General features: G+C 36.6%; 3 protein-coding genes across 6 annotated transcripts; 1 reads left to right on the top strand and 2 right to left on the bottom strand.

Annotated features, from left to right (window-relative positions):
* Positions 1–133: 133 nt before the first annotated feature.
* On the bottom strand, positions 134–983 carry LOC145901975 (uncharacterized). 3 transcript variants are annotated; one of them, XM_082989803.1, is made up of 3 exons: positions 832–983; positions 586–748; positions 134–384 (listed from the first exon to the last, which is right to left on the bottom strand). In XM_082989803.1, the coding sequence occupies exons 1-3, from the start codon at positions 925–927 to the stop codon at positions 314–316; spliced, it is 330 nt and encodes a 109-aa protein (XP_082845929.1). In that variant the 5' UTR covers positions 928–983; the 3' UTR covers positions 134–313. The 3 variants fall into 3 exon arrangements, with proteins under 3 accessions (XP_082845929.1, XP_082845931.1, XP_082845930.1); XM_082989805.1 differs by having other exon boundaries at positions 134–381; XM_082989804.1 differs by having other exon boundaries at positions 586–742.
* A 5220-nt stretch (positions 984–6203) lies between these two features.
* Positions 6204–7328, top strand: LOC145901973 (uncharacterized). 2 transcript variants are annotated; one of them, XM_082989800.1, is made up of 2 exons: positions 6204–6344; positions 6423–7328. In XM_082989800.1, exons 1-2 carry the CDS (start codon positions 6266–6268, stop codon positions 7169–7171), a joined length of 828 nt encoding a protein of 275 aa, XP_082845926.1. In that variant the 5' UTR covers positions 6204–6265; the 3' UTR covers positions 7172–7328. The 2 variants fall into 2 exon arrangements, with proteins under 2 accessions (XP_082845926.1, XP_082845927.1); XM_082989801.1 differs by having other exon boundaries at positions 6280–6348.
* A 4022-nt stretch (positions 7329–11350) lies between these two features.
* LOC145902901 (uncharacterized) lies at positions 11351–11965 on the bottom strand. The gene is made up of 3 exons (XM_082990990.1): positions 11876–11965; positions 11626–11788; positions 11351–11418 (listed from the first exon to the last, which is right to left on the bottom strand). Exons 1-3 carry the CDS (start codon positions 11963–11965, stop codon positions 11351–11353), a joined length of 321 nt encoding a protein of 106 aa, XP_082847116.1.
* Between the last annotated feature and the right edge of the window lie 2120 nt (positions 11966–14085).

Here is a 14085-nt window from a genome sequence, read left to right as displayed (position 1 = left end):
GCGTCACCATGAACGGCCTAAGTAGCGCATCCGTTAAGGATTATTCTCAACCTTCGTGTTTTAAGCGGGCGGCTCCTTTCCAAGTGACGCGAGTCAGTGATTTATCGATGTGGTTTCTACTCAACGTGTTGACGAACTTTTATTATATGGGGGTAAATGACGCAACGATTCCAATGACAATTACGCACAGACACAGTTTACAAACATAAATACATATGTTATAGGTATTATATTGAGGACAACAAAAGTTTTAAGAAATTGAAGCAAGAGGGTCCGGCGAGATGGAACGCGGTTTGACATTGTAGTGATTTCGCTACTGTGGGCAGCTGTTGAAGCAAATCGGATCAGCGATGGAGCAATCCCAGCAGCTTCTGGTTTCCACTTCTGTGATGCAACACAATTATATTACGGTCATTAATCTTTACGCAAGTTTTACACCAAAAATTATTATTGTAACATTTTTTGTTCAGCCACATAAACATATTTTGTTGTATTGTACAGAATATACACTAGTATTCGTGCTATAATAAAGATAAGCCTTGTAAAAGTGAGGAATCTTTCCATTTTTAGTAGCTTATTTCTTACGTCCGCCACTGCGCTTCCCTAGCTTAGTGTAAATCGCTCTGCTGCAGATTGTATTCATGATTTCCTCATTAACTTCCTCGCCCAAGCAAAGTTGAGCAATGGCCTGAATTCCTGCTTGTTGAAGTTGTGCCTTTGCAGCGGGTGAAAAGTTGTACGGCTGTAACTTAAATAACAAAATAATAAAAAAATAATATGCTTTGACTATAAAAAAGTAATAAAAATAATAAACATAAACCTTTAACATACCTCCCAACTTCCATAATCTTCTTTGTTTACTTTCCCATTGACATTGTAAGCTGATGCAAGGGCAATTACGGAGAGAATAAGCAAAACTTGCTTCATAATGCTTGATTTTCTGATGAAAGTTTCTTGGTAAGTTGCTTGTTTGACCTGCGATGAATCTTGCTTGTGTGCGCGGACACTAAATGCGCTTCTTTTATAAAGTCTGGGGTACGCCCACTTGTTTGCCTAGACAATAAATTGCTGAAAACCTCGTACCAAAAAGATTTTTTCAGTGATATTCTTGTTCGGGGTTCGATCTCCGGATGATTAACTATTTGGCCTTAGCCACAGTTTTCCCTGGGCGCAATTTCAATCGTCGTTAAAGAAAGGCCATTTGTCAAACACCCTGACCGTATCTAGGCAACCAATATATTACGAGTTGTAAATACGTCACACAGTGTGTGTCGTAAGTTAAACTTCGGCATTTGAGCGGAGGTTCTCTTTAAACTTTATCGTTTAATCTGCGCTGTGCGGTTAATGGTACAAGGTTTAAAGCGTTATTTCTATTTAACTTAGCCGAGGTAAACAACACAAAGCGACCCAAGTGGTGTCGTCGCTATTTCATTAACTTAAGTTTCTCTTTTTTAATTCTGCTGCGATAACTGACTATATGTTCAAGCCATGAGCAAAGTTTACTGCATATAAAAACCCTTCGGCGACGGTTTTGCAAGCTTTTAAAACATGTTCTGACATTACCACGTGTTATCATTACGCCTAATGAGAACATTCTGCCATATAAGCAAACACATTCGCGGTTTTGTTCTCTGAACTATCGACTTCCAATTAGTGAAACAATGCATCTGGCGAAAACATCTCAGTGCCGCCGATTTATCGTAAATAATACATTTTATCCCGCGTTTATTCGAAGTGACAGAGTGTAATTGGGATTTGTTTCGAAACAGACATGTGGTCAATACCGGTGTTTAACGACATTGCTTACCACGTGTTCGAAATATAGCCATCTACATTTGCCCAAATTTCGAAATGAATTAATCACACCTGAAGTAAATTCAAAGCTAAAAAAGTTTAATGAATTGAATTAGCTGCGCGTGTCGACGCATTAACAAGAGACAAATTTTATATCCAACAAAAATAAAACGAAAAAGTTTCTACAAATTACACATTTTATGAACAAACTCATGAAAATTACAGCAAAATGTTAAAATATAGAGTTAAACGAACAGCTTGTACAAATTCAACTATATATCTTTGTTGCTACCATCAAGTTTGGAGAGTTGTGAGTTAACCTTTAGGCAATGTCACTTTTTCATTTTATCAAAACCTCGGGCTTATTTTTCACTTGAGTTGGTCACGTATTTGTTTAATCACAACATAAATTGTATCAGATTATTGGTTATAATGTTATAACTTAAACAACATTGTATGTGCAAAAGAGCCATAATAATCAATGAGTCAACAATAATGACATAGGCTACCATTAAGTCATATACTTAGAAGTGTGGAGAAATTACTACATGGGGCAAGAAACATAACAGACTGGATCCGCTATTTTGCAGTCCAAGCAGAAGTGCGGGGTTGGATCTGTAAAAAAATTTTTTTAATAAAGCTGATGTTTTTGGTCAAAATCGGTATCACAACAATTTGGTTACACTCTTGAGGCTTTCCCATTCCATTGAGCAGTGCCCTCGCACAAACCGTGTCAACAATCTGCTGGTCGACATCTTCAAGCGAACAAACGTATAACACAGCTTTGCGTGCAGCCAATCGAAGTTGCTCTTTTGCTTTCTCCGAAAAATTCACTTTGGAATGCTATGATAAGAAAAATGCCGTGAGGTGGTAACACAAGATTAAACGCCGATTTTTGTCAGACTGCTTTCTTTTGGTTTTATCTCAACTAACCACATTGGAACTTCATAATAACAGTTAACCACCTTGCCCCGTTGTTTAACCACCTTCAGAAGTTTGTCTATGAATTCACTGGATTCGGAATATTCACACAATGCCAACCCACACAGTGCAAAAAATATGAAAAGCTTTACAAACCAACCCATGTTTAAATCGTCAGTGGCAGAAACTAACAAAATGAAGATGCTCAGTGACCACAGTCTATATTTTTCAATCTGGAATGAAGAAGTTTGTTTTGGACCAATCATCTCGTTACAAAGAAGGTTACGACAATTTATCAAGTCCTGCAAACATTCTTCAAAATGTCACTGACCGTTATCCAGTCTGGCGCTGGGCCAAGTAACGCCGTGTCATCATACTTTACTTCCCCCAACAGAAAATTCTTGTGACAAAGTTATTTTGTAATACGCAGTGGGTTCTAACGTAACGTATATTATTTTTGTGTCATGACCTCGTATGTAATTTCTACTTGTACACATGTTAAAAATGTGAGCTCTAATGAGACCCAAATTTTTGAACGCTGTTATTCATGACGTTATTTGCTTTCTCCATATCTTATTTTGACGTCAACAACCTTTCATCCAAAACCGATACAAACTTGACACCAATCAGCGGGTATAACTTTTTGCAACATGGGATGTTTTTGTTCCAAATTTTTCACAGTTTTGGTTGTTTTAGAATAAGACTCAATGCCTGCTTTCATTTACTGCGTTCTTGATTTAGGTATTTGGAGGAGCTTTGTTTATGTGCAAAAATTCTTCCATGATATCTCAATTTTGAGTGAGAAAAAAAATTTAAAGGCAATACCAGTTGTGGTTTGAAACACATTGTTTGGTTTTCCAATTCGCTACACATCAACAGTCGTATGATTCCCCCAAACTTGGTATTTTATTGGCACAAGTCAAATTAAAACAAAATAAGCACGTAAGTATTCGAAGTCGCCGTGTCTGGTGCGTAGGAAAGGTTACTGAGGACATGAGTTGTAACACACAGGATCCGCTACTTCACAGTCATAACACATTAGAGGTGTTAGATCTAAAGAAAAAATAAGGTTATAGTATATCCGTCATAGACCGTTGTATTGCTCTAAAACAAAGGTGTTAATGATTACGTTCCGATCGCTGTTCCATTCCAGTGAGCAGTGCCCTCGAGCAAACTGTGTCAACAATCTGCTGATCGACGTCATCAAGCATACAGACGTACGACACAGCTTTCTTCGCGGCTGTACGAAGTTGTTCTCTAGCCTTTTCCGAAAATTGTATCTTTGTGTACTGAACACAAAGCAAGACAAGGAAGTTAGTGAGTAATATTTACCTATTCGTAAAAAATAAATCAATTTATGTACAGATATCAAAAATTACTCACAGAGAGTGACAGAAAGCAGAAATATTAATTTCGTCATAATGACATTGTCAATTTCCGATCTTTTTCAAATTTATGTACAGATTACTTTATTTCAATGGCCAATAACGACAAACCTGACCACGCTCTTCTACAACTTTTTGTAGTTGATTGTAATATTCATCAGGAACTGAATATCCATTAACCGCCACCGCACAAAACACAAAAATTGCAATCAAATTCATAATTTTGCTCATATTTTTCTATTCTACAGTTACAGATAATGTGACTTGTATCTTTTCGATCTGTCATATGCCTTCAAGGCATAATTGCGTCGATTTTATATCCGACAATTTAGTTTACTTTGTCCGGAAATTTAATTTAGAAGATATTCTAAAAATAAAGAAACTTGAAATGTTATCATAGCAATTGACGATATGTTGCTGGGTTAATAAAATTATTAGAAAAACGCATTAACGCTGTTTTCAGTGGGTATGAAATATTTGTGAGCAAATACGAAACATGAGATGTACGGTAATGAGTAACATATGCTGTGCTGATGACATTTTATACGCGCGCATATGTTGGTGCGAATATTAAGCTTCTGTTTTGTTGTGTCGAAAATGGAATGTGTTTTTCTCAATAAAACGAGGATAATTAGTTCCACCGCACCTTGTGTTATATTGACAAACGGAAAGTAAATTATATTACATCCTCTTGCGTAGTTAATGATAAAATTCTCACTGGAGGTAGTCATAAAAGTACTTTTCATGTCATGGTAAACACATTACATTATTTGACAGTGCCTTACTCAATCGCGTTTAAAGGGAACTTCCTCCATGGGATACAACGATATGGAACCAAACGTAAGGTTTTTTCCATTTTTAGTAAAAAGGAGAATTAAAAATGAAACAATGTTTTTACAGATTGGATAAAGTGCTTTGAACTTTATCGCACAATTTCTTTGTGTCTTGTACTGCAAAGTATACAATTAACCATTTTAACGTCAAAACGGGGAATGGTATGGTGCGACAAGATTTTGGGTTTACAACAGGTGCGTTGGCCTATTTAAGTCAATCCACAGTTTCAAAAGAATTGAAGCATTAAAACCCAGTTTATTATATACCGCCGAGATTACACACGCGACAGCAACATACCACCGGCTCACAGACAATGACACAGACGAACCACAGTGGAACGCACATGGCCAATCGACAGCTTATCAACCAATATTGTTGACGACTCGTGTCACGAACATCATGTAGAAGCAAAGCAGTCAATAATATTCAGAGAGAATAATATTCATTGGCTGATATGCTTGATTGACCAGACCCACTTCCAATCTGACAATTCGTAACTGAAAATAATACAGCGTATCAGGTGTTGATCGTCAAAACGCAAACTGCATAAGTTTTTGAGCATTTGTTTCACACAAGGATTTTTACTGTGCTTTAATAATGAATCACGACATGTTATGTTTGCTTCGGAAATGAATACATATTCTATAGGTTCGTATAATGAATGCATGGAGCTTTATGCTTATAATTTAACGCCTATGTTTAAAATTGTTTGACGTGCAAACGACGTCACGTTTTTTGTGTCCAATAGATTAATTTACACTTTTCGGTCAAATCCTTTTGGCCTGTGTGTGGTTTTAAGCAGCAAAATCATGCATCGGTTGAGTTATGGTATTTCTGTCAAAATTTGATTACTGGTGTCATCTGCACATTCGCACCACTCATTGTTCTTTAATTATTCTTCGTGTAATATCAGCTTCCAAGTTAATATTAAAAAACAACATTACGAAGTCAGGACAACTATTCTCAGCGTGCAGAGTGAAGCTGCGAAATAAGCAACAGTGTTAAATTGTTAAGATGGAATGTTGTGTTGATACAGCTAGAAGAAGAAATCATGATAACAATTGACTAATTTCACGTAATAGGACAATGCAATACATAGGTCGACGTGGTAGCAAACGTAAGATATAGGGACTGTCCTTGATTATGTAGGTAGTTTATATACGAAAACTCACGTACCGAAATCCAAGCTCGTAATAGACGCTGCAAAATCTTGAGTTTATATTTAGGAAATGAATCAACTCACTATAACGGAAACTTCTTGTTTTGGGCGAATTGCCACTTTTAGGAACTAACGTTGAAACGATGCTAAGGAATGTTATAATATAAAGAAAATGAACCCCAAGTTTATTGGCACAAATAAAGCCTATTTGGATTGCTGCAATGTGGGTTACAGTCATCTACTCAAACATAGTAAGTGAGTTGAATAAGCTAAAATTTAAGCAGAAGTGTTAATTGTTTGACAGTGAAGAGATATTTCATATTTAACAGACATGTGCAACCCTCGTTCATGGATAAAAGGCATCGAGATGACATGGACCATCACCTTCGAGGGCATCTGTTTAAATCAGACTGGAGAATATTCATTTGTTGGCAAAAACAACCTTTTATTTAATCTTAAAGAAGATATTGAGTTCAGTCCAGCAATTATTGATTACATGAAGTCGACAAGAGCAGGCATCTGCAACCCCGTGCGATTTACTTTTACCGCCGCGTCAATTAAAAATACTTCCATTGTATTTCATGCGGATGCCTTCGATTTGACGAACAATCAGTTGCTTGTGAAAGCAACCAAGCTGCTCGTTTTAGTAGACAAAACTACAAGGCGTCCAAAGCCGTTTTCGGATTCTCTAAAAACAGTGATCAACAAGCAGAAAACCGCTCCACGGGAATGGATGAAGCCACCTTTGAAAACCGTTCCTGCAGACGAACAAGTTTTTTCATTACAACGAAAAGTGGGTATCAGTGAATGTGATTACAATTTACATGCAAACCATTCCATGTTCATACTCATATGTTTGGAAACTGTCGGAGTAGCTGAAGCACAAGGCTTTCCTGTAAATACTACTGGAAAGTTCAATGAATTAATGATAAAAAAGGTTGGCTATATTATTGTTGGAGAAGCACCATTGGAAGCAACAGTAAAGTGCCAGCTTTGGCAAACAGATGAAGAAATATTTCACTTTGTCCTTTCCACCGCAGATAAACACATCTGCTATCTTACAATGTCTTTCTTTTAATTGAGTTGTAAAATATCATTTTCCAGACGCATTATGTTGTATATATGCTGAGTAATGTTAAATTTGTGTTCCTCAGCACGCTTGTGATAAGTGTATCATATATCACCAGCACGGCTTTGTGCATATGTATGATTTTTTGTATTTTTGAAAATTTCTGTACTCGGCACATCAAAAGTTACACAGGGCAGTTTAAAGCCCTCCTTGCAAATAAATGATTGCAATTTGTTGTAACAATCAATTACAGGTTTTCGCGGACAGAATGGTTCGTTAGAATGACAATTTAATTTTTGATTCCTAATACAGGAAGCTCTTTAATGCCGAAAGTTCTATTGAAAACTATTGCCATTAGACACATGGAAGGTTTTTATTAATATTTGTAACTACATTTGGATGATAAAACATGTAAGCAGTGTGACAAGCTTATTTTCATGCTATGTATACTCATTATCGAGGGCCACCAAACATTTTCCCCAAAGAGCCAATTATACACGTAAGTAGTGACGATTGGGGTACGGATAATCGATCAAAACATTTCAATTTTTACCCAAAAATGCTCTTATCAAAGTTTGGTGCCTCACTGCTCTTTGTCGAAAACATTGCTTACGTCTTACTACGCATAAAACTTATTAGATTTTTGTATTGCGTGCCTGTGTTTTTTTGTATGCATTTCAACTTTCAAAACCTCAAATCATATTGTAAAATTTGAATAACTTCAGTTCAGGAGGTTTTTCTCTTTGGTGTTTTTTGAAACGAAAATTCTTGGTCTGTGATGCCATTTTAGGTAAGATACACATTTAGGGAGCAGAGACCTTATAATTTTGGGGTTTGAAGGTGGTTGCTTCGGAAATGTTTGGCCATATATGTTATGCTAAAGTATTGCTTTTCTGTTTTCTATTCGAACAAATGAAATATGCACGCCGGAGTCAAACGTCCTCAGGTCATGTTGGTATAATTGCATTCGTTTGAAATACAATGAAGTTTATTGAAGGCGGAGGGAATTAATTGACCGGGCTGATTGTTTTCGCAGAACAGGTTTTACGCATCAGTCTTGCGTGTTGTGAGTCACCCGCTTTTGAATGAGAAATTAACGTGTCCAAAATATTTAATATTGGAACTTGGGCGACATCTAATGATCGTTATAAAACGTCATATTATTTCATGGTACTTTACAATTTGATTGATTCAAACAAGAACTGTACTTATTTTTTGTTTGTTTATAGTTCAAATGATAATAGATTAACTGACAATTTTACGGAATTGTAGTGCTAAATTTTTGTATGATAGAGGTACAAAACAAAATGTCATATAAATTACTTTTTATTTCACGCTCTGATCAACAATTACGCAAGCAGGGGGAAGTCTTCAATAGGAAATTATTATTGTGGGCATGAATTGTAGCAGACTGGGTCCGCAACCTGGCAGTCCGTACACATAAAAGTTGATGGAGAATACGCGCCTGTAAAGAAACACCAACGGATTTATCATTACCATAAACTTTAAATATGGTTGTTACATTCTACATTCTTAAACGTGCGGCCAGCGACAATTATTTATATCTACAAACTACGTTTGACAATCCTTTTATATTTAAGGTTTCATGGCCGTGCAAAGCTCAAATAACATGTTAAATGATAACAAAAAGCTCGAATAAACGGAAAGGTTACTTTTGTATCCCTTCACTTTGTTGCCGATCGCCCTTAGGCAGATTGTATCCAGTATAACAGGGTCAACATCTTCATTCAGGCAAAGATCGCTGAGAGCTATTTTCGCTGCTTCTCTCAGTTGGGATTTGGCCACATCGGAAAACCAAACTCGGTCATACTGGAAGTTATTAGATTTCAGATATTTATCTATATATACAGAATACCTAAAGGTTAACACTTACCTGTGTTTCCACCTTTATTTGATTTTCAGTTGATGCGGATGCAAACGCAACAACGATACAAGAAAATATTACAATCAGCTTCATCGTGAATTCTTTTCCAAGCACTTCAATTGAATAATGTCATGCTTCTGGTCTCTCACTTTATATATAGACAGACGGTCCACATGCGCACTCCTGCTGCGATAACACTTTATTAAATTTAAATATTTTCGTTCAAAATAAAATTTCCGGTCTAAATAAATTTTGTTAGGTGTCGTTTTGTTTGTTAACAACTAGATGACAAACGATCCTTAATATAAGCTTTGGATAAATTCCGTAAATGATTAAAAATGGAACATCTGTTTCTCCTCAACCCCATTTTGTAATCATCGCCACAATATTTTTAGCTGAGGTAAACACTCTTTTATTAGGAAACGAATTAGTCAACTAATTGTTTTCACAGTCATTTTTATTATCTGGAGACACTCAAATTTGTCATTACCAATAACAGAAATATCAACAAAAATTACAATTCTCAAAACAGATGTTTTTTAGAAGGTCCTCGAAGTTATTATATTGACCTAAGAGCGCTGCACACCAACATTACAACGTGCGATTGACCATCAGCAAGACCTACGACAAGCGCAACCTCCAGACGATCCCGACCATCTCCAATTAAAACCACCACGATTGGACTGTCTTCGGGGCGTTTAAGGTCTGTCGATGTGGATCAAAGGAAACGTTCTGAGAACCGAGTTGGCGTTTGCGTTTCGATGGGTTTAGCTTTGGCCAGCACGACCGGGTGACCACCTTCCGTCACATGCAACCTGTCGCAACCCATCACTTCCCAGTGCGACTGGCTGCGATCCCACGACAGACCTTGATTCTCCGTAAGGAAATTACCCTTACATGGGCGCCTGACTCGATAACCTTTATGGTTTTATCGGTGGCCATGCCATTTTATTTCTTTGTGTATTGTTCATCTGCGTAATTTTTTTTTGCGCAAAAATAACATGACTTGATTTCATTTGGTTATTATTGGGAACCAATGGAACATATCTGTTAAATATCTTTGTCCTTTCGAATTTACCCGCACATATCCCTTACCTGTCCTTACTTGTCTTATATTACACTTTTTATAACCATGCAAATGTGATTTACGGCAGTGATTCCTACACTTTTGCTAATCGTACACTGTTCGCGTTTTACGTATGTTTAGATATCCATAAACAGGCAACTATATCCACAGAAAATACCAATATAAATTACACTTAATGATAAGAATGTTTCACAAATATCAGCCCACGGTTAAACGACGCATTAATCCCCTCAAAAATTAATGCACAATGCTCATAAAAGTTACCGCAAATTTTATAATTCTTTTTTTTTTCACCATACCAGGATTTGAACCCAGGACATCCTGGGCACGAATCCCGATCAGGTTTTCCCCCCTTTACCACTTGGGGGACACCTAGTGGTATACGCGTACCACATTTTTAGAACTACCGTTTTAAATTTCTGTAAAGGTTTCTCAAAAAATAACTGACAGAAAATGGCAGCTTGAAAATTAACGACATGTAATCACATATTCGAAAGTGACACAAAAATATGAAAAGACAACCCCACATCAATACTCATGTCAGTGCACATGATAGTCATGCTCCGTAACTTCAGATATTTTTCCTGATTGAATATTTGTGAACATTTTTTTTTATCAGCACAACGACTCTATGGTTGGCAAAGGTTGCTAAAACATCAGGATTTACTGGGAAATGTCTGTGATTTTAGGGTTAAAATTTGAATCAGGGAAAAATGCTAAAATTTGTTTAAATACACAGCAGCAGTATTTTTAAATAGTTCATTTTGTAACAACTTATGCCCGTATTCGCTGAAATATTTGTAATTAAAGAGAATATTACTATATATAAACTTATCTTGTTCTCATTTGAAGCTGTCATAATACAGTACTTTTTAATTTTCTCCACATGGAACAGGTTTATATATTGCCTGTCAATAAATAGCCTTATTACTTTTTTTGTATTTGTTTGCTGAGAGCACTAGAACTAACATGCACTAGTCGCCATCCTTTGTGCCTTGTTCAAGTTTAAAGAGTTAAACCCCAAATTTAAGAAAAGCATTTAGTAATTAAGTCTTATTTATTTTCACAATAATACTCAAGCAAATAACAAACAAATAACAAACAGAATCTGGAATTGCGAAAACAATTTTTGTCAATTTACAAACAAATTAATAAATTAAAACAAAAACAGCAATGTCAATAATCGTAAGCAGGGGTTTGAGGTCAACTTGTTTTCTTACTGAGGGCAGGAATCCCAACACACAGGGTCAGCAATCGTGCAGTCCTGACACATTCGTGTACTTTCTGGAATGCAAAAGATGTTAAATGTCACAGCTCTGAGGTAATCTACTGACGTCTTCATATCTGCGGGGTGATCGAAAACCTGCAGCATTTAATTTTACGTATTCTACTTTTTTGCAAATGCAATTACAAATGTTAAATGTATTTTTCTTTCAGGTTATAGGTTACTTGTTTAACGAAAAAATAACGTTCTTAAAAGCAGCTTACCACCAGCGTAGGTTGCTGGCTGAGTGCGAAACATTTGGGAATAAGCACGTCGGCAGATGGTGTCCCTGATCTCAGGCAAAACTTTCTCCCCAAGACAAAGGTAAGAAATTGCCCGGAAACTTGCTTCACGAATCTGTAACTTGGCTTCTTCCGAAAAATCAGCAGGCTATACAAATCAGTTTTGTAGTTTGATTAAACCTCTTTATACATATCTGTCGTTCTTGTATTTAGCACGACCCTGAACACATCTTACCTTGGGTTCAACGTTGTTTTCGGATGGCAAGTTTGCCGCCAAGGTAACAGCCAGAAAACATGCGACGAAGGTGATCGCAATCTTTTCCATCTTGTTGTAGTTTTTTGCAATCAATCAGCTTCTACGAACGGATTTAGCAGTGACATACCTCCGCCCAAAGTGCTTCCGTATATATACCCTTCCAAAGCACGTTCTTGATAAGAATTATCGGTCAAACACAGCCAAGTCAAATACTCGTAAAAACGGCATATGGTTGCTACAGTAAAGCTGCTCGTATTTTCCTAAATAGTAGTTACTTCCAGGGCGTCACAGCACTACGACTTTATTGACATTGTCAATTTTCTACGTCAAAAACCGCTCGCCACATATTGACTCATTAATAACCACTGAAATTCCTTTGGAAAAAAATTAAGCATAAAATATTATGCGCATGTGGTCGGACAGATGGGGCATGACGGTAGATGTCATTTTGGACGACAGGCCAATGTCCGATAAATTACATTTATAAATTATTTTAGGCATGTAACAAACACGTTGATTTATGGATCATTTTAAACAAAGTGATTATAGGAATGGTTTTGGGTGAAACAAGAAGTGGATTTTTTACGGATTTACCCAAACGCTAACGTATGCGATCAAATATAAAGCGCGAACAGATTCTAAATACTCCTGTTGATCTGTTTCTGCGTTAAGAGCCTATATAATGCGAACGAATTTATAATTTAAATATGCCCTTGCCATAAACACTGCTTTCCGGGTCGAGCTTTCAGACAAACAGGCTATACTTTGCGGATTACAAACAGCAAATACAAATGGGTTTATTGCATTGTCTTTTTGTCCACCACACATAATTTTTAATTTTAAACTGGACATGAATCCCAGCACACAGGATCTGCAATCGTGCAATCAATACAGATCATTTGGTTCTCTGGGTCTGCAAAATAAATAAAACTTGTTGACAAAATATGGAATACTGCTAAACTATTTGCATCACATACAGAGAGGAAAATGGTTGTGATTCCAAAAGGTTTTAGCCTTGCGACAAATCGTCAAATCAATTTGAGGGTGCACAATGTTTCTGTCGCACAAAAATTTTACTGCTTTCCAACTAGCTTGGCGGATAAGTTTCTTTGCTTCTCTGGTAAAAACAATCTGTTGCAACACAAATATGTACGGTTTGTTAATTCGTTATAAACAAAGGCCTAAAGTTAGCGATTAGAAGTGTTCAATAAATCGATGTTCAACGTTCCTAAAACTAAAAGTCTCTAAAAATATTTATCAGCTTAAATTTCCTCCTTATTACCGGTTTCTTTCCGAGATAGGGATTGTTTCTCTCTTCATTTAAATCCTCTTTTAACGTTGTTTCAGCCAAAACACAACCAATCAATGTCAACACCATCATAACTGGCGCAATGTTCATTGTAATCAACCTGTTAGAGCCGTTTTACTTATTTAGCAATTATAAACTGGAAATGGGACTGTTAACTCACTTATATATTACAAAACGCAATTCAAAATCTGTGACACAGGTGGTTGACTGTTTGTCTAAGCCTTACCGTCAAACAGACGACACCTTATTTTCGATAACGGCGCTTCAGGCGCACGTAAATACTGACGCACCCTTAACATTTCCTAGGCACGTTTCTTTATTGGCTTTGGTCCTCCCATTCCGGTTTTCGGAGGTTAACTCCTTGTAAATCTTAGTGGAATCCAATGTCAATTTACGCTCATGCCTTTATTATACCTGTAAAGCGTATATTTCATTACCTTCCTGCTAAGTCATAATTCAACGGTCGTGTATTTGATGTTCACTTTGGTTTATGAGCTTTAGTTCCCTGATCAGCGTCATCAACCATGCAAATATCACATGGAATGGTTTGTTGTGCCTTATCACGACTCTGAACTATTTGGAATCTTGGATATACCAGTGGCTATCGAGAAGGATTTTAAATGTGCGCCTGGCAAATCGAGTTTTTTTCTCTCCCGGTTATAGTTTTTAAATACCAACAATGTGGTTTGAAAATATTACGTTAGCATTAATTGCAAGTTTTATTTTATTATATGTAAGTTAGCGTGTGCTTTTAAATTTAATGTATATCATTAACTTCGTCGTTAATAATTTGCAAAAATTACTCAAATACAAAATATGAGAGCTTAGATGGCCAAATATAAGAGCCTACGCAGTAGGGCGATCCTGCCTTGCTATGCTA

This window comes from Ascidia mentula, chromosome 5 (genome assembly GCF_947561715.1).
Source record: "Ascidia mentula chromosome 5, kaAscMent1.1, whole genome shotgun sequence".
NCBI lineage: Eukaryota > Metazoa > Chordata > Ascidiacea > Phlebobranchia > Ascidiidae > Ascidia > Ascidia mentula.
Note: the sequence above shows the minus strand (reverse complement) of the source record. Positions and strands in the feature narration are given on the sequence as shown.